The sequence below is a fragment of the Hylobates moloch genome, unplaced genomic scaffold, assembly GCF_009828535.3.
Source record: "Hylobates moloch isolate HMO894 unplaced genomic scaffold, HMol_V3 SCAFFOLD_13, whole genome shotgun sequence".
Lineage (NCBI taxonomy): Eukaryota > Metazoa > Chordata > Mammalia > Primates > Hylobatidae > Hylobates > Hylobates moloch.
This window is the reverse complement of record NW_026652288.1, coordinates 47,954,347-47,971,547: the sequence shown is the minus strand read 5'-3', so window position 1 is coordinate 47,971,547 and position 17,201 is coordinate 47,954,347. Positions and strand designations below refer to the sequence as shown.

At 47.1% G+C, this 17,201-nt stretch overlaps 1 protein-coding gene across 3 annotated transcripts; it reads right to left on the bottom strand.

Annotated features, from left to right (window-relative positions):
• Positions 1-131: 131 nt before the first annotated feature.
• On the bottom strand, positions 132-6,390 carry TAC3 (tachykinin precursor 3). Of its 3 annotated transcripts, none has more exons than XM_058426618.1 (7): positions 6,344-6,390; positions 5,757-5,875; positions 3,652-3,745; positions 3,435-3,464; positions 2,900-2,953; positions 2,456-2,530; positions 132-376 (listed from the first exon to the last, which is right to left on the bottom strand). In XM_058426618.1, the coding sequence occupies exons 1-6, from the start codon at positions 6,378-6,380 to the stop codon at positions 2,457-2,459; spliced, it is 408 nt and encodes a 135-aa protein (XP_058282601.1). In that variant the 5' UTR covers positions 6,381-6,390; the 3' UTR covers positions 132-376; position 2,456. The 3 variants fall into 3 exon arrangements, with proteins under 3 accessions (XP_058282601.1, XP_058282603.1, XP_058282602.1); XM_058426620.1 differs by lacking the exon at positions 132-376 and adding an exon at positions 587-983; XM_058426619.1 differs by lacking the exon at positions 132-376 and adding an exon at positions 1,836-1,908.
• Between the last annotated feature and the right edge of the window lie 10,811 nt (positions 6,391-17,201).

Below are 17,201 nucleotides of genomic sequence, written 5' to 3'. Positions count from 1 at the left end.
AGTATGTGTGTATTTGCCATGGACCTGGAGGAGTCAAGGAACAGAAAAACCCACTAACCAAACAAGTAAACACACACATCACATCATTCATATGCAAAAAATCCTTTATTGTTGAGGAGTAGAGAGAGACATTATATTTTTAATGTAGGACACTACAGGAACTCTAGGAGATTCTACAGTCAATGCCCATTGGGATTGGGGATATTCACTATGCAGTTTCCACACCAGGGTCAGGTAGAAAAGATGGAGAAGGAGTCAAAGCACAAGAATGTTACAAGAACGGGGAAGAGAAAGGGTAACAGGAGCGTGCGCACCTGGGGATTGGGACAGGGAAAGAGGTCTTCCTGATGCAGTGCAGGAGTCCGGAAGTGGAGTACTGAGGACAAAAAAAAAACAACACACCGAAATCACATCTTATGTCCTGTAAAAAACTCCCACTGAAAACCTGCTGGGGCAGCAGGAGAGAAGGGGAGAGGCGTCTGTGAAAGAGGAAAGAACAAGAGTCTTGACCCTCAGCCTGCCCTCCAGGCTTTGGGCTTGAGGACGGAACTCTCCTAGCCGCAGGTACTTGCACCTTCCCAGCTGCCATATTTACATTACTCTACACACCTGTGTCCATGGCCAGTGGGACCCATGCAGACCAAAGATGTAGGAACCAAGTTCATGCCATCCTAGCACCCCCATGAGCCAGACATACACACAGCCGTGTCCAAGGTGCCCTACTATGAATGCTCCCCCTGCCTTATCCAGTTCCTCCTCTTCCCAGAAACCTCCCAGAGGAAGCACAGGCCCAGGGATTACTTACAGTTTCACATGAATGAAATCAGATGACACAATGATCTGTGTTGATCCATTTCATCTAATCTTTAAATGCCAGCTCCCAGAAACCTTATGTCCTATTCTGCCTGACACCTAACAGGTTGGGAATGCTCCCTCAGTGGTAAGATTATGAAGGCTGCAATTATGGGTCCCTCTGAAAGAGCCTGGATGCACAAACAAGCATTAAAAGTAGATTTCCACAATGCACTTGTTTTTGCCATTTGTATAAAATACTATAGCAAAATTGCACTGTAATTATCTTTATGGCCAGTGCTTAACGCTGGAGGAGAGTATGTCATCCAGATATAGCTGCTCGTATAATTATCTGGCCGTCGGCAGGACTGAAATAACCATCTAATGAGCGCAAAATGATACAGTAACTACCATGTAATCAGCAAGTTACAGTTATTATAGCTCTTTGTGCCCTCTCACCCAACACTAAATGGGGGGCCAGACCCAGTCTCTGGTCCCAGGAATTCATGCACAGGCAGCATCATCAAGGACCAGCTCCTTGGGTCTTGGGCGTACCACCTTGAAACCAATGAGTATGGGTAACAGGGACACAGGGAGAAAGGCAGGAGGCTTTCCATGATTATGAGCCTTCCCAATCCCTCTCCCTCTCCTTTTCACTCCCTCCACCCCACCTCTTTGGAAACTAGTGAAAAGAAAGCCATTGGCGGAGCTGCTCTTGCTGTGTGTGGGAAGACAGTGTCAAGGCAGAAGTTTCGTGTTTTGACTAGACGCTTCCCTGGGGGACTCTCACACTCGCATACCAAATGAGGAATCTGTCAGCCCACTCAGGCCTGGGGTCCAGACAGAGCCAGTCAGCGGAAACATTAGGACATCCCCCATACCTCCCAAACTGGGACAATTATCATAAAATTGGCACACAGCACTGTGCACCCGGCACTGTTCTGAACACTTTACCTATACTCAATCCTCAAAACCACAACCCTGCGAGATACTATTATCACTTTCATTTTTCGATGAGGAAACTGAAGCACAGGAGGGTATGTACCTTGGCCAAAAAGATACAGGTAGAGTGGCAGATCCAGGATTCATATTCAGGCCATGTTCTTATTCATTATGCTAAAGAGAGATTCAGATATGGTTTCCTGCTAATCCCCATTAGATTTCAGAGTTCCTTGCATTTCTGCCTGAATCATCCTTGTGTATGACTACTCTCTGGACCCATTAACCCAGAATTCTGAGTGATCCGAAAGGCTCAGCCTGCCTGGGAGGCAAATGCTTGCCTGGGAATTGGTTGTGGTATTTGTAATTATCAGATAATAATTTCTCCATCTTTTTGCATAGATCAGAAAAGAAAGAAGTCCAAACAACAGAAGTTGCCCATCGGGGAAGCCCCTCTCTCCTCATCTCCCAACACTCACTCCTGCTCAATAGTCAGCTGCAGTCCATGATCCAGAGGAAAGAGATGAAAGACGGGAGGATGTGTACAAACACATGTGCCTCTAAGTGTCCTTGTGTTTGACTGACAGTGTGCTAGGCACTGGCAGTATATTTCAGGGCAAATCTATGAGCTTTAATACCTGTAGCATGGGAGGAAATGCACAGCTGGCAACCCCCACAGCCCCCTCGCCAGTCCCCTCTTCCCTCTCTAATGAACAATCCTTACCTCATTCTGCTCTCGGGGGATACTTGAGGATGCCAAAGCTGGGGACGTTCTCTTGATTGACATCAGTAAGAGAGTCTAGGGTAAAGCGAACAGTGTAAGTAAGAGGGATCTTTCTGAACGTGAACTACACCCTGATCCAACAGCAAAGGGCTGGCTATGAAGGGCAGTGTTCAAAGACAGAGTTGGGAGACTGGGGAGGAAGCAGAGTCTCCCTGTCCTTCCTCCCAGCTGCAGCAGGACTACCTTATAAAGGTCTCTGCTCCTCTGTTCCCAGGGAAAGCTTTCCTGTGGATCCAAGCTGATTGGGATGAAGGGGTCGAGGAACCCTCACTGAAGGTAAGAAAGGTCCTGTCTTTCCCTCTGGTGACAAATATGAGGCACGTGACTTCTATCATATTCTGCCAGTACCCTAAGCCCTTCCACTGTACCCGCACACACTCCTACCTGGCTGGACGCTCCTCTTGCCCATAAGTCCCACAAAGAAGTCATGCATGTCACCTGCAGAAAAGGGCCAACATTGTCAGCAGTGATGGTGAGAAAGTGATGCATCTCCCCAGGCATGGGTCAACACTTCTGAGACTGGGTTTTTGGTCTCTGTTCCTTTTTCCCGTCAAAGCATGACTCCTCAGTTAGCAAGTGCCTCCCCTAAACCCACTCTTTCTGCCCACCTTTCCTTCTTCCACATTTCAAGAATTTTCTGCTCTAGCAGGTGCCTGACTTGGAATCTTCAGGGCCATGAAGAGATCCCCTGGTTTTCCAAGGACCAGCCAGCAGAGGGAGAGCCCACCACGCCCCTCACACCAGCTTCCTCCTAGTTCCGGATGGCTTCTCCCTTTCAGCAAAGGTTGGCTGGGCAGTGGCAGCTGGCATATTGTTTGTACCAGGTGAGAAGGGGCTGGACAAACTGGCCCCTGGGCCCAATGCCCCACAGAGCTCTGGGCAAGTGGCAAAAGATAGGGAGGGAGAAGAGGCTACTCACGTTTCTCGGGAGATGTTGATTCCTTAGGATCTGTGAAACCAAGAACAAATGTCTAAATGGGGAGTGAAGTTGGAAAGTGATGAGGGGGGTTCAGATCACAACCCTCACCGATTCACTAAGCTATCCCCCATCTCCCTCCCATCTAAAAGGATCTCCCAGGCCTCTTATCTTCAGAATCCTGCCTCTCATTCCCCTCTCTCCTAGGGCTGCCTCCTACCTGTGCTAGCCTGGCTCAGGGCTTTGAGCAATCCCTCCAGAGATGAGTGGCTTTTGAAGAGTCTCTGAAGCAGCTGGTAGAGATCCGGATCCCTCTAGGGAAGAAACAAAGAGGGCTGAGGCAGGAGGCTCCCCCCCGGATCCACTCATCCTTTTCCCACAAGAAACAGCCTCTTCCTGAGCCCATCCTGAATCCGACACCCTATTTCTTTCAGAGTTTCCTCTGGTTCACACTGGACGAGAAGTAGGTGCTCCAGGAGTGACCTATGGACCAACAGCAACACCAGCACTACACAGAGCCTGCTAGAAATGCAGACTCTTGTTCCTACCCCAGACCTCCTGAGACAGAATCTGCATTTTAAGCAGCCCCCCAGGTGATTCACATGCGTGGTGAGGTTGGAGGCACACATCTGCACCTGTGATTCCCCCACTCTGCATGATGTCCACGGATGTTTCTCTCCCTGTTTTCCACCACGTCTTTCTCTATTCTTCATGGCTTTCTGCCTCTAGTTTTCTCTCCCTCTCCCTTTTCGGCCCTAGGTCTAGAATTCCAGGAAGGCAACATGCTCAGAAGGCACGTCTTCTTCTCTCCACAACTGAACCCCAAGGTCTAGAGCTGTTGCCCAGCACGGGCTCTTGATTGTCCCTGTGATTTTTTTTTTTTTTTAGCAACTTGGGTACAGCAGGGTGGTGGGCACACACCACACAGCCAGTTAATTGCAGCTGCAGAGAGACAATAACAATGATCATGGCTGGAGATTTTCACCTCAAATCTCAAGTCTCGGCAGTGCCTCTCTTTCCAGAACCCAGGCATCCTTTGGCTGTTGTGCACACACAGAAGTGCATTTACAAAGAACGCACCCCCACACATACCAACCCAGTTGCCTGGGCACACCTATGTACTACCCTCTTCCTGCCCCAATTTCCCTCATCCTCACAGACTCTCAGGGAGAAGGGGTAGGATGGCAATCCCTCTCATTCATTGACCAAGAGGGGCAGAGGGGATATCTCATTGGCCAGGGTCTTGAAACAAGTTTGTCTCAGAAGAACCCAGATACTCTACTATCCTAGGCTGGAATTTCGTGGCTCCAAACGGTGTCCAGCCCATACTTGGCACTCCCCTGGGTGTTTTTTTTTTTAACGGTTCTGGCCTTTTGGATATGGCACAACTGCTGCCACCTGCAAGGCTGCCCTGGTGATATCTCCCTTGGCCCAGCATGTGGCATTCAGGCAGCCACTTTTCCCAAATTGTTGAATACTCTGCCCACCTCCTGTAATGAGATGCTAAACAGATTTGAGCTGAAGAGGCAGTTAAACTTCACACATTGAATTTGTAATAAGTCCCACCCGTAATCATCTTAAAAGCATTTGTACTGATGTAATTGCTGTCATTTCAAACCCTTGAAAAGACTTCCTCCCTATCCTCCCCCTGTGCCCCTACCCTGACAATTCCGATTCTGTTTCGTAAAGGAACTGTGGAAATCAAGGCTCAACCTGGTTTTTTTGCTGTTGTTGTTTTCCCATCCTGACTAAGCAGAGGATAGGGGCGGGCAAGGGAGAAAAGAGAAGAAGGAAGGGGTTGGGATCTTCGAAGCACCTGAGGTTACTGGGGGTGGATGAGAAAAAGATAAGGGAATTTATTTGCATTTTGAAAATAAAACAATACACATAACTAATAGGTAAAATAGCACACAAATGACCATTTGGGAAAGAAATTCTGACTGTTTCATACCATCCAGGAAATAGAAGAGATCTGTCCCTTGCAAAGGGACCTGAGGTAGACCACAGAGAGCCTTAGATCACCCTAGCTCACCCCTCACAGTACCACGCAATCACCAAGTCTCCCATCGATCAACCCACCAAACAACATATTTGTAGGGCACATTTTATGTACAAGGTGTCAAAGACATGCAGAGATACCGAGACACAAACACACCTGGAGACAGCGGGAATGTGAAAGGACCAGAGAAACAAAGAAATCCAAAGGGAGGCAAAATGCGCTCTGATGGACAACCCACCCACCCCAGTTTCCTCACTACAGCTGTCCAGACAGGCAGAGTCCCAAGTTCCCATGACGTCCCCAGTACTCTGCCAGGGGAGACTTACCTTGCTGCGGCCCCTGCCAGGAACCACCTCCTCCTGTGGCTCCTTACAGACAGCCCCAAAGCTCTGAGCTAGGCTGAAGGCCAGGATGGCTGTGAATAGCAGCATGATCCTCATGGTGCCTGGGAGAGCAAAGGGACAGGACTCAGGTAAAGGAGAGAAGAGGAAGATACAGCATGGGTGAAGACACAAGAGACGTTCATTACCAGCAGCTTGGCTTGACCCTGCTTCCCCAGCCCCCAACTCCACTGTCCAAGCCCTGGTCTGGAGAGAGGGTGGAAAGTATTTCTGAGAAGGGGGTACAATCCTTGGGCTTAGTATCCCTGCTTCCCCATCAGATATCTCCCCAGGAGATGTGCAATGCTATAGTGGTGCCAGGGGGACTCTAGCTCCCAAGGAAGATGATAGATTTATAGGACATGGACTGGTCTGTTTCCTTAGTCAGCTGGAGGAGGGATCCTGGATGCTATTTTCCAGTACTAGATAATCCCAAGACTTAGGCAAAAACTTTCTGGTATGAAAGAATGAGTCTGCAGCCACAGGCTCCAAACACTAACCAGCTCTAGGCCCTACAGGTGCTTTGTGCTCACCTTCCCAGTCCCCTGCTCCCCTATCAGAGGCTGCCATCTGCTTTATTCCCTCCTGATGCTGGCTCCTGTCCCCTGGTGCCAGCTCCGGTCCATCCAACATTCTCCTGCTCGCCTACCTGTGGAGCAGCTCTGTGCCGGGGGCTGGGTGGTCTGGCAGGATCAAGGAACTGGCTGGGAGCGCTGCCTGCTCCCCTCACACACTGGTGCTGCCGGTGCTGCTGCAAAGAGAGAAATCGAGTGGAGGGGATCTAGGAAGGCTGCAGTCACTCAGTCCCAGCTCCCTGATAAAGGCTCTGGGAGGGTCTAGGGGAGCTGAGGGGAGGGGCTGAGAGTCACCAATCCCAGGGTGGCTGGAGGGGAGGCGGGGAGGCTGTAGGGGGGAGGAGGATGCAGACAGCAGCCACACACCCAGACACACACATACCCCACAGACCCAGCAGTGAGCCCATTTCCTAACAGCACCCGAGCTGGCTGCTGTGTATGGTTTGTGTACAGTTTGACACTGCTGGGGCTTAAAGGACAATACCCCAAAATGAAGGCTTCAATAGCAGCCTCAGAAGCAGAAGTTTTTCTCTGACCCTCTCCTGTCCTCTTGTCACTCAGTTCCATTCTCCCCCAAGACCAGCTATAAAAACCAGAACCCCTCTGCCCCAAAGCCAGCCATAAAACCTAAAATCACTCTATGTAAAAACTGGCCAAAAAAATTATCTGACTGGCCAAGCGCGGTGGCTCACGCCTGTAATCCCAGCACTTTGGGAGGCCGAGGCGGGCGGATCATGAGGTCAAGAGATCGAGACCATCCTGGCCAACATGGTGAAATGCTGTCTCTACTAAAAATACAAAAATTAGCTGGGCATGGTGGCACGTGCCTGTAATCCTAGCTACTCGGGAGGCTGAGCCGAGATTGCACCACTGCACTCCAGCCTGGTGACGGAGCGAGACTCCATCTAAAAAAAAAAAAATTCAGAAAAGATGACACTCACCCCTTTTTCGGGGTCTCCTACTTTCATTGTGGAGTTTCAAGAGTCATGGGCAGATTCTTCTCAGGTCTAAAGCTCTGCTCTCTTCTACACTACATTACCTAATCTCTTTGGTTTTTGAGGATGCCAAAAATAAATTACTTTGTATTATTTAAAAAACTAGACATACAGCTAGTCATATATAATAACTAGATAAAAAATACAGTTTTAGAGATGACTTATGACAGTTATTCACCACAAATTATTACAACTATACAAGGCTACTTATTTCTTTGTGCATTTAAATTTTTAAAAACATGATTTGGGCACCTAAAGACAATGAAAGCACTCACCATTGAGGATGAAACTCCCATTAAAAATAGGCTAAGCACGCCAGGCGCAGTGGCTCACGCCTGTAATCCCAGCACTTTGGGAGGCCGAGGTGGGCGGATCACTTGGGGTCAGAAGTTCGAGACCAGCCTGGCCAACATGTTGAAACCCCATCTCTACTAAAAATACAAAAAATTAGCCGAGCATGGTGGCAGGTGCCTGTAATCCCAGCTACTTGGGAGGCTGAGGCAGGAGAATTGCTTGAACCGATGAGGCAGAGATTGCAGTGAGCCGAGATCACTCCATTGCACTCCAGCCTGGGCAACACAGCAAGACTCCACCTCAAAAAAAAAAAAAAAAAAAAAGGCTAAGCACAGAGTGGGCTAATCGGCACTGGGCTGGCAGCCTTGGGGGAGCATCTTTACAGTGGGGCACACGATAAAAATGCCACACATCTCGTCCCATGACGTTTCCCTCTTTTGGGGGGCCTAGGATTCAATATAAAAATGGGATCCTTGATTAGGGGGGATCTGTATTCTGCCTTCCAGCTATGCCTGCTTTACACATTTAAATATGAGGCCCTAAAAACTATGTTTTCTTCCCCCTATTTATTAAAGGGCTCTACCCTAAAGCCAATAATCTAACTAAAAAACAAGCTAGTTAAAAAGCCCAAAATACAACTTTCTAAAAAAAAAAAAAAAAAAAAAAAAAGGCCGGGCACAGTGGCTCACGCCTGTAATCCCAGCACTTTGGGAGGCCGAGGCAGGTGGATCACAAGGTCAGGAATTTGAGACCAGCCTGACCAACAAGGTGAAACCCCGTCTCTACTAAAAATACAAAAATTAGCTGGGCATGGTGGCACACACCTGTAATCCCAGCTACTCAGGAGGCAAAGGCAGGAGAATGGCTTGAACCCAGGAGGCGGAGGTTGCAGTGAGCCGAGATCACGCCACTGCACTCCAGCCTGTTGAGAGAGAGACTCCATCTCAAAAAAAAAAAAAAAAAAAAAATTATCTGACCTACATTATTTGACTTAGGTCATAAAACCTCCATTCCAGAGAGGGTCCTGCCCCACACCCAGAAGGAAGGAATGAAAGCGGCCAGGAGGAATCTCAACAGACAGGCCTTGCTGGGTGGCCCCACTCAAGTCTGTTAACATTAGATCATGCCCTTTCTGTCCAGTCTTATTTCTACACAGCTGTCCATACTTTGTTAAACCTAAACATAAAAATAGACAATTTCCCCTGTAGCTTCAAGGCTTCATTCTAAAGGCTCCCATTCATATTAAATAAATTTGTATGCCTTTTTCCCTATTAATCTGCTTCATGTCAGTGATTTTCACTGAAACTTTAGGGGGCCAAGACCACCGTTTGGCATCACAAATAAGACCACCAAAGCTATTGTGCTTTTCTGGAAGCCACAGAGAAGGAAATACAGGAACCTGACAAGCCAGCAGAAGAGTGAGAATTTCCTACCAGACTCCCAGTTTTCCAGTTTTCGTCTCTCCCTCTGTGGACTCTGGATGAGTGGACAGTAAAAATCATTGTTTCCCTTTTCCTTTCCAAATGTAAGATTAATGAGAGAACAGGTTTTGTGTGTGACTAACCTTGGTATAGTGAGTCTGATATATTTTTTAGTACTTTGTGGTATAAGTATTCATATTGTTTGACCCCATTCCTTTCAGAAATAGCTTTTTTTGTTGTTGTTGCCGTTTTCCTTTCAGAAATAGCTTTTTTGTTGTTGTTGCCATTTTCCTTTGTTTTTGTCTTTGTCTTTTGGTGTTCTGTCATAAGGAGGGGTACCCTAGGGTAGAACAGGCCTGCAACCCACTGTTTGAGCCGGCGCTGCAAACTGGTCAGTTTTGTGGTTCTGGTTATGCTGACTTCTGTTATGATAAACTTTGCTGCCAGTCCCTGAAATAAAAACAGGGTGAGAGGTTTCCCTCTTGTCTTATGTCCTTGAGAGCATGACGTGACTAGATGGGGATATTCCCGCTTGGTCTCCACCATCCAAAGGACGTGATTTTTCAGGTACTATCACAGCCAGTATGAAAAGATTGGGAGCTCAACACATGTCTTTTCAAACATTCCAAGCTCCTAGGGGAGTTTTGTCTTACAAGGTCTCATCCCTCCTGGGCTTCTGTTTTCTTTGACATAAAGAAACCTTTGGATTAAGTCGCTATTGGAATTAAATACCCCATTAAAAATTCTAATTGTCAATGGCCAAAAGATAAATCCTTTAGACTAAAATTCCTAAATTTAAAAAAATCACTTGTTCTAAAGAATTGATAGAAAGATCAAATTGAAAGGACACATAATAGTGTCACAGCTATCCTTAAAAATTGTCTTGATTAAATTAAAGCACAAAAACCTGACCTAAAACAATTACACTCAAACTGCCATTTTGGATTCCGTACAAAATTAACAATGAAGGCTGCTCTATTTTACAGTTTAATAATTAAAATTCCCGCCGTGGCTTAGGGTTTCCTTCCTAATCAGAAATCAGTCCTTTTTGGCTTAATATTTATGTGACTTTTAAAATATCAGCATTTGTCCCAACTAAAATCTGGTAACGAGATTTAAGGTGAGGTGCAGTGGCTCACACCTGTAATCTTATCACTTGGGAGGCCAAGACAGGCAGATCGCTTTAGCCCAGAAGTTGCCCGGACTTGAGACCAGCCTGGGTAACAGGGCGAAACCCCATCTCTACAAAAAGTTTTAAAGGAGAGAGAGAGAGAAATTTAAAAGAATTTTTGTTAAAGAGCTCCATGGTTAGAAGTCAGCTTAATTAAAAGCTAATTTTCAAGCTATGTGTATATTTTTAAAGCCTTCCTGTGTTTTCTCTTTAAATCTTATTTTAAAAAATTTTGTTCAGTGGACTAAAATCTTTTTTTTAAAATGTGTTTGATGTCTCTATTCACTTCCTTTCTTAAAAACTATTCTCCCATTTACTTTTACTCCACCCTATTCCTCCTTCCTCTTTGCCATCTTCAATATCACATTTTTTAAAAATCTAGAAAAGGCTTCTAATGACTCAGACTCCTTAAAAAAACTCAGAAAAGGCCGGGCAGTGGCTCATGCCTGTTATCCCAGCACTTTGGGAGGCCACGGCAAGTGGATCACCTGAGGTTGGGAGTTCGAGATCAGCCTGGCCAGCATGGTGAAACCCAGTCTCTACTAAAAATACAAAAATTAGCTGAGCGTGGTGGCTCACAGCTGTAATCCCCACTACTCAGGAGGTTGAGGCAGGAGAATCACTTGAACCCGGGAGGTGGAGGTGGCAGTGAGCAGAGACCGTGCCACTGCACTCCAGCCTGGGCGACAGAGCAAGACTCTGGGTGACAGAGCAAGACTCTGTCTCAAAACAAAAACAACAACAACAAAAACTCCATTTGTAAGGGCATCTCCCTCTCTACACCCAAACCTCCAAAACCTTTTAGAATAGAAAAGGCAACAGCTTAAAATTTAGATAACTTTACCTTTATTTAGATCTAAATTCCATGCCTTTGAAATATACATTTTCTACCTTATTTCACCTAAAAGTCATGTCTTAGAGATACAAGTTTAGAGTTGCCTAGTTAATAATTAAGACATAAAACAGATAATTTAAAAATTGATAGTCTGAAATTGGGGAAAACTACCTAGAAACTAACATAAAAAATCTAGTCTGGTGTAGTGCCTCACGCCTGTAATTCCAACACTTTGGTAGGTCAAGTTGGGAAAATTGCTTGAGCCCAGGAGTTCAAGACCAGCTGGACAAGATGGTAAAACCCCCCATATCTACAGAAAATACATGAATTAGCCAGGCATGGTGGCACGCGCCTGTAGTCCCAGCTAGTCAGGTGGAAGGATTGCTTGAGCCCTGGAGTTCGAGGCTGCAGTGAGCTGTGATGGCACCACTACACTCCGGCCTAGGTGACAGAAGGAGAAACTGTCTCATAAAAAAAAAAAAGTATAAATCTATAAGCTCTACTTCTGTTTATGTGTCTACATATTTATATGTGCCTGTGTATATAATGTTCCATTATCAAAATATATAAAAGAGCTCTAATTAATTCAGTTAAAAAAGTGCTTAAATCAAATATTTTATTAAAAAATAAAAACTTTAACTCAAATGTCTGCTTAATTCACATGACTTTGTAAACCAAAAGTAAAATTCTAAGACTCCCTAAACCATCTGAATGGACCACTCCTCACAGCCAAGGGTGTTCTAAAATTAACCTGAAAACTAGGTCAGGCCATGATGGGAAGGGGGAACCACACCCTCCTCCCTTTTGGAATTAATGATAGAACAGACGTAGTCTGATAAGAAACATACATTCATTTATTCGTATATTTTTATTTATTTATTTATTGAGACAAAAATGCCTCTTACTAAATAACTGATTACTCATATCATATAGAGGCCTGGCTTTGGTGGAAGCCCATCTGCAACACACTGCCTAAAATTAGACACAACTAATAACTATTTAACTAGACTGGCCTATTCTCAGGACTAAGAGACTAGTTCCATGGCTTATAAGACAATTCACCAACTCAATTTCTGGACTATAAAATTTCTTTAAAATTTTTCACACCGAGGAATGCTAGGGCTCAGAAGACAATACCCTAAGATGAAGGCTTCAGTAGCAGCCTCAGAAGCAGAGTTTTTCTCTGACCCTCTCCTGTCCTCCTGTCGCTGGGTCCCATTCTCCCCCAAGGCCAGCTATAAAAACCAGAACTTCTTTTCCCGAAAGCCAGCCATAAAACCTAAAATTACTCTATGTAAAAACTGGCCATAAAAAATTATCTGACCTACCTTATTTGACTTAGGTCCTAAGATCTCCCTGTTCCAGAGAGGGTCCTGCCCCATACCCAGAAGGAAGGAATGAGAGAGGCCAGGAGGAATCTCAACAGGCCTTCCTGGGTTTCCCCACTCAGTCTTAACATTAGAGCATGCCCTTCTGTCCAGTCATATTTCTACATAGCTGTCCATACTTTGTAAAACATAAAAACTGGCAATTTCAGGCTGGGTGCGGTGGCTCACGCCTATAATCCCAGCACTTTGGGAGGCCGAGGCGGGCAGATCACAAGGTCAGGAGTTTGAGACCAGCCTGGCCAGCATGGTGAAACCCTGTCTCTATTAAAAAATACAAAAAATTAGCCGGGCATGGTGGTGTGTGCCTGTAGTCACAGCTACTCAGGAGGATGAGGCAGGAGAATTGCTTGAACCCAGCAAGTGGAGGTTGCAGTGAGCCGAGATCGTGCCACTGCACTCCAGCGTGGGGGCCACAGCGAGACTCCATCTCCAAAAAAAATAAATAAATAACTGGCAATTTCCCCTGTATCTTTGGGTCTTCATTCTAAAGGTGCTCATATATACATATTAAATAAATTTATCTACCTTTTCTCCTATGAATCAATTAGTCTCATGTCAGTGATTTTCAGCAAACTTTTAGGAGGCCAAGTGTCTTGGCCCTCACAACACCAATTCCCATGCCTGAGTCCAGCTCAGTAGATGTGGACCCTGGGCCTCTTTCCCCACCTTGTTCATCCACCAGCTCCTTGCCCTGTAAACTTCAGGCTTGATTCCTGGGCTAAAACAGTTTCAGGCAGGCACCCCTCCCCACCCAGGACAATCAGGCTCAGACCCCTGAGGGTTAGAAGGTGAGTTTAGCATCCCCTCCAGTCCTCTCCTGTCCCCCTCCTAGAGGGAGCTGCCCCATTACATTGGTCCTCGTGAGTGTCACACCCCTCTCCTGCTGTTGGGCAAAGAAAGCTCCAGTGTCTGCCTCCCTCCACTCCTCACCAGTGGTCATGATGCCTCTCCCACCTCAATCCTTCTTGACCCCTGAATCAGCTGGACTTAGCTGCATCCTTCTAGAGTTCTTTTACACCTCCTGATGTAATCTCAGAGAGGATGAACAGAACTCGATAGCTGCACCACCCCTACCCCGGCCTTGATCTCTTTTTTTTTTTTATTTTTTTATTTTTTGGAGACAGAGTCTCACACTGTTGCCCAGGTTGGAGTGCAATGATTCGATCTCGGCTCACTGCAACCTCTGCCTCCCGGGTTCACGCAATTCTTCTGCCTCAGCCTCCCAAGTAGCTGGGATTACAGGTGCACACCACCATACCTGGCTAATTTTTTTGTATTTTTAGTAGAGACGGGGTTTCACTATGTTGGCCAGACTGGTCTCGAACTCCTGACCTCATGATCCGCCCGCCTCAGCCTCCCAGTGTTGGGATTACAGGCATGAGCCACCGCCCCCGGCCTTGATCTCTTAATTGCTTCCCTTTTTCCTCAGAGTTACATTTTCTCCATTCTAATCTGTCTCCCTGCAGTTCAGGCATCTTCTTCTCTGACCTTTCAAGCCTCTTGTTCACACCCCACACAGATGAGGGAGATTATCTGCTTATTTCTCACCCAAGGGAGAGAGCTCCAGGGGAGCCTCAGAACCAGGATCAGAGCCGAGAGCCAGAGCCAGATGCTGCTGCTGAATGAGACAGCGGAGATGCAAAAGCAAAGCCAGAGCCATCCGTCAGCCCAGTATTTGTAATGGATGCAGGGTTTGAATGTTTGCAGGGTGCTTTGGCGTGGAGCAGTCCAACTGGTTTTCATCACCATGACCATGTAAGTAGGAAATATTCCGATTTTCCAGGTGAGAAAACAGGCCCAGAAGGTTCAGTCACTTGCTCCAGGATATATGGCTACTAATCAGTGAAAAACAGCCTCAAATCCAGGTTTGTCTCACCCCAGGTCTCCCACTCTTTTAACTGCACTGGCATAAACTTTGACCTGTGAGGGAACAGTTAACTGTCCCAGAGGGAATGGGTGGCCCCCCTCTCCAAGAGACTTGAAGATTTGGGATCTTCTACTCTTCCACATCTTGAGATTGGGAGATAACTGTATCTTTATCTCATATTTACTACAAAAACAATCTGTGCAACAAAGCCTTCCCCAATCACCCTATTTAAAATTATCACTACCCCAAAACTCCATATACCTCACTTCTATTTTTCCCTTCATGAACTTATTACATCCACTATGCTAAGTATTTTACTTATTGTCTTTCTATCACCACTCCCACCCAGGAATATAAGTGTCATGATGGCAAGAATTTTTGTCTGTTTTGTTTGCTACTGTATCCCTCACTTTATAATGTTTGACATATAATAGGTGCGCAATAAAAATATATTTACAAGGCTGGACATGGTGGCTCATGCCCATACTCCCAGCACTTTAGGAGGGCGAGGTGGGAGAATTGCTTGAAGCCAGAAGTTCGCGACCAGTCTGAGCAACATAGCAAGTAAGACCCCATCTCTACAAAAACATTTTTAAAAATTAGCCAGGCATGGTGGTGCACGCCTGTGGCCCCAGCTATCCCAGAGGCTGAGGCAGGAGGATCACTTGAGCCCAGGAGGTTGAGGCTGCGGTGAGCTATAATTGCATTGCTGCACTCCAGCCTGGGTAACAAAGTAAGACTCTGTCTCTTAAAAGAGGAAAAAATGTTATTTACAAAATGAACAAGGAAGCCAGAGCCAAGTTTCTTGCATCACAGTCAAAAACATGGATCCACCATGGAACCTCTCAAGTGCTGCTGGGGTCCTGAAATGTTTGTGTCCCACCCCACCCGAGAACTTAGATTGTAATGACAGAAGTCACTGGCTACACAGGGACCCGTGTTCATCCCAAAGTGAGGACAGCAGCTGGGTCTCAAGGCCTCTTTATTACGCGAGATGCTAATGGGACTCATTAAAAGTTTCTCATTACCCAGCTAATTACAGGGCTGTGTGGGCAAAGAACATGGGCCAGGACCCAGGGTTGGGAGCATTTGGTAGGATGAGGAGAGAAGTGGGAAGCTGTTTACATGCAAATGGCATGACTGGTTCATTCCTGTGAGGAGCCCAGGTGCTGTTCCTAATTGGATTCATCCATCTCCCTCCTCCTCCTCTCCTAACCCCACCAATCTGGAGCTGGAGGCCCAAGCTAGGCAAGCTGGAGGGAGTTGGGTGTGCAAGAGGAGGAGGTATTAAGCCAAGAGCTGAGGACTAAAAGCCTCCTGGGTCCAATCTCTGCATCCACCCCTCTCCCCCACCAACACATCCATCCCTGCTCCCAAGCCCTGGCACCAGGGAAGCAGGGCTTCAGCAAAGGTACACCATAAATAATGTCCTTTGATGATGCAGCATCTCAAAGAGGATGGCAGGAGCCAAGGATGGTGGGGAAGCAGGGGGGAACAAGGGGATGGCAGGGAGAGCTGATCACCCCTTGATCTCTGGGATTAGCAAAGACTTGAAAGAGCTAATGCTAGGCTATGTTGGAGAGGTGATGAGGGAGGGAGGTATTGGAGGGCTAGGACAGCCTGGGCTTCGTTTTGCCTACAAATCATATGGAAATAACATGTAAAGTGGGTGTTGCAGCTATAGAGTCCCCAAGTGTTTTTTGTTGAACACCCACCCTTTATTTGAGCCACATCTCAGATGATGTCCCTGGCCTAGAGGAGCAGGGTACTTGGAGTCCAGGGTCCTTAGTAGCTCCTCCCCTGCAACTTCCCCTCTTTGGGGCTATGATGGGTTAGGAATGAGGCCAGGAAAAGGTGTGTAGAGTTGTGCTGTGATGAGACAGGTTAGTCAGCAATTCACTGAGGGCCAGAGGTGGAAGCAGACCCTCTAGCTTGTACACACGAGATGGCCTGAATATATCCACCACATGCACAACTTGTGGACTCTCTCAAAATCCCAGAGGGGTACTGGCAAGGGGAGGGCAGGGCTAGGGTCATATGTGACACTGGGTGGAAATATCAATGAAGAGTGGAAGGATGACAGCATTCCACGTCCTGCCATGTCCTGCAGCCAGGAGACAACTGGAGAAAAGCCCAAAGAGCAAGGAACAAGAGGCCCTCAGAGCCTGGGGAAGAAATGGACTAAGCCAGGAGGACTGAGGTAGAGCTGGTTTAAGCTGTGAGATGCTAGAATGGCTCCTCATGGGGTTAGGGGAATCCAGGATGGCTTGTGCCCCTCAGAGGCTGAAACAACCCAGACTCTCAGAGCACTGAACTAGCCGAAGGGAGAGGGCTGGGAGAGAAGAGGCAGGGCTGGGGAGGGGAGGACTGGTAGCAGAACTCCAGCTTCTCCCACAGTGATGGAACCAATTCCAACCCTGTAACACAGGTGGGGAAACTGAGTCCCTATGGTTTCAGGGGATGAAAACACACACTCCTAGGCTCCAGAAAAGAGAGGCAGAGACAGGAAAGTAGAGGAGGAAGAGAGAGACAGAAGAGTAAAGGACGGGGGGAGCGCCTGCCCTTCCTTGAACTCCAGTCCATCTACATAACGGGCACAGTGAGGACAGGGGTGAGGGCCCTAGCCCTTCCCCTCTCCTACCCCCCAGCCCAGGGAGCTGACAGTGCCTTCAGCCCTGTGAAGGGAAATGCAGGATAGGGAGCAGCAGCTGCATGTTCTCCTGAAATTGCTTCTGAAAATGACCAGACACTTCACTGGGAAAGTGACGACAATTTGGGCCCTGGGAGCAGGAGATGAGATGGAGAGCGGGGGCGATGAGGCGCAGGTCACCACCCCCCTCTCGGC

What these genes read in the sequence shown, in the direction of transcription:
- TAC3 (XM_058426618.1), bottom strand. Translation starts at nt 6,380, where the DNA reads ATGGCAGCCTCTGATAGGGGAGCAGGGGACTGGGAAG. An exon ending in GGGAGCAGGGGACTGGGAAG is followed by an intron (nt 5,876 to 6,343) that starts GTGAGCACAAAG and finishes TTGCTCTCCCAG; the next exon opens with GCACCATGAGGATCATGCTG. An exon ending in CTGGCAGGGGCCGCAGCAAG is followed by an intron (nt 3,746 to 5,756) that starts GTAAGTCTCCCC and finishes TTTCTTCCCTAG; the next exon opens with AGGGATCCGGATCTCTACCA.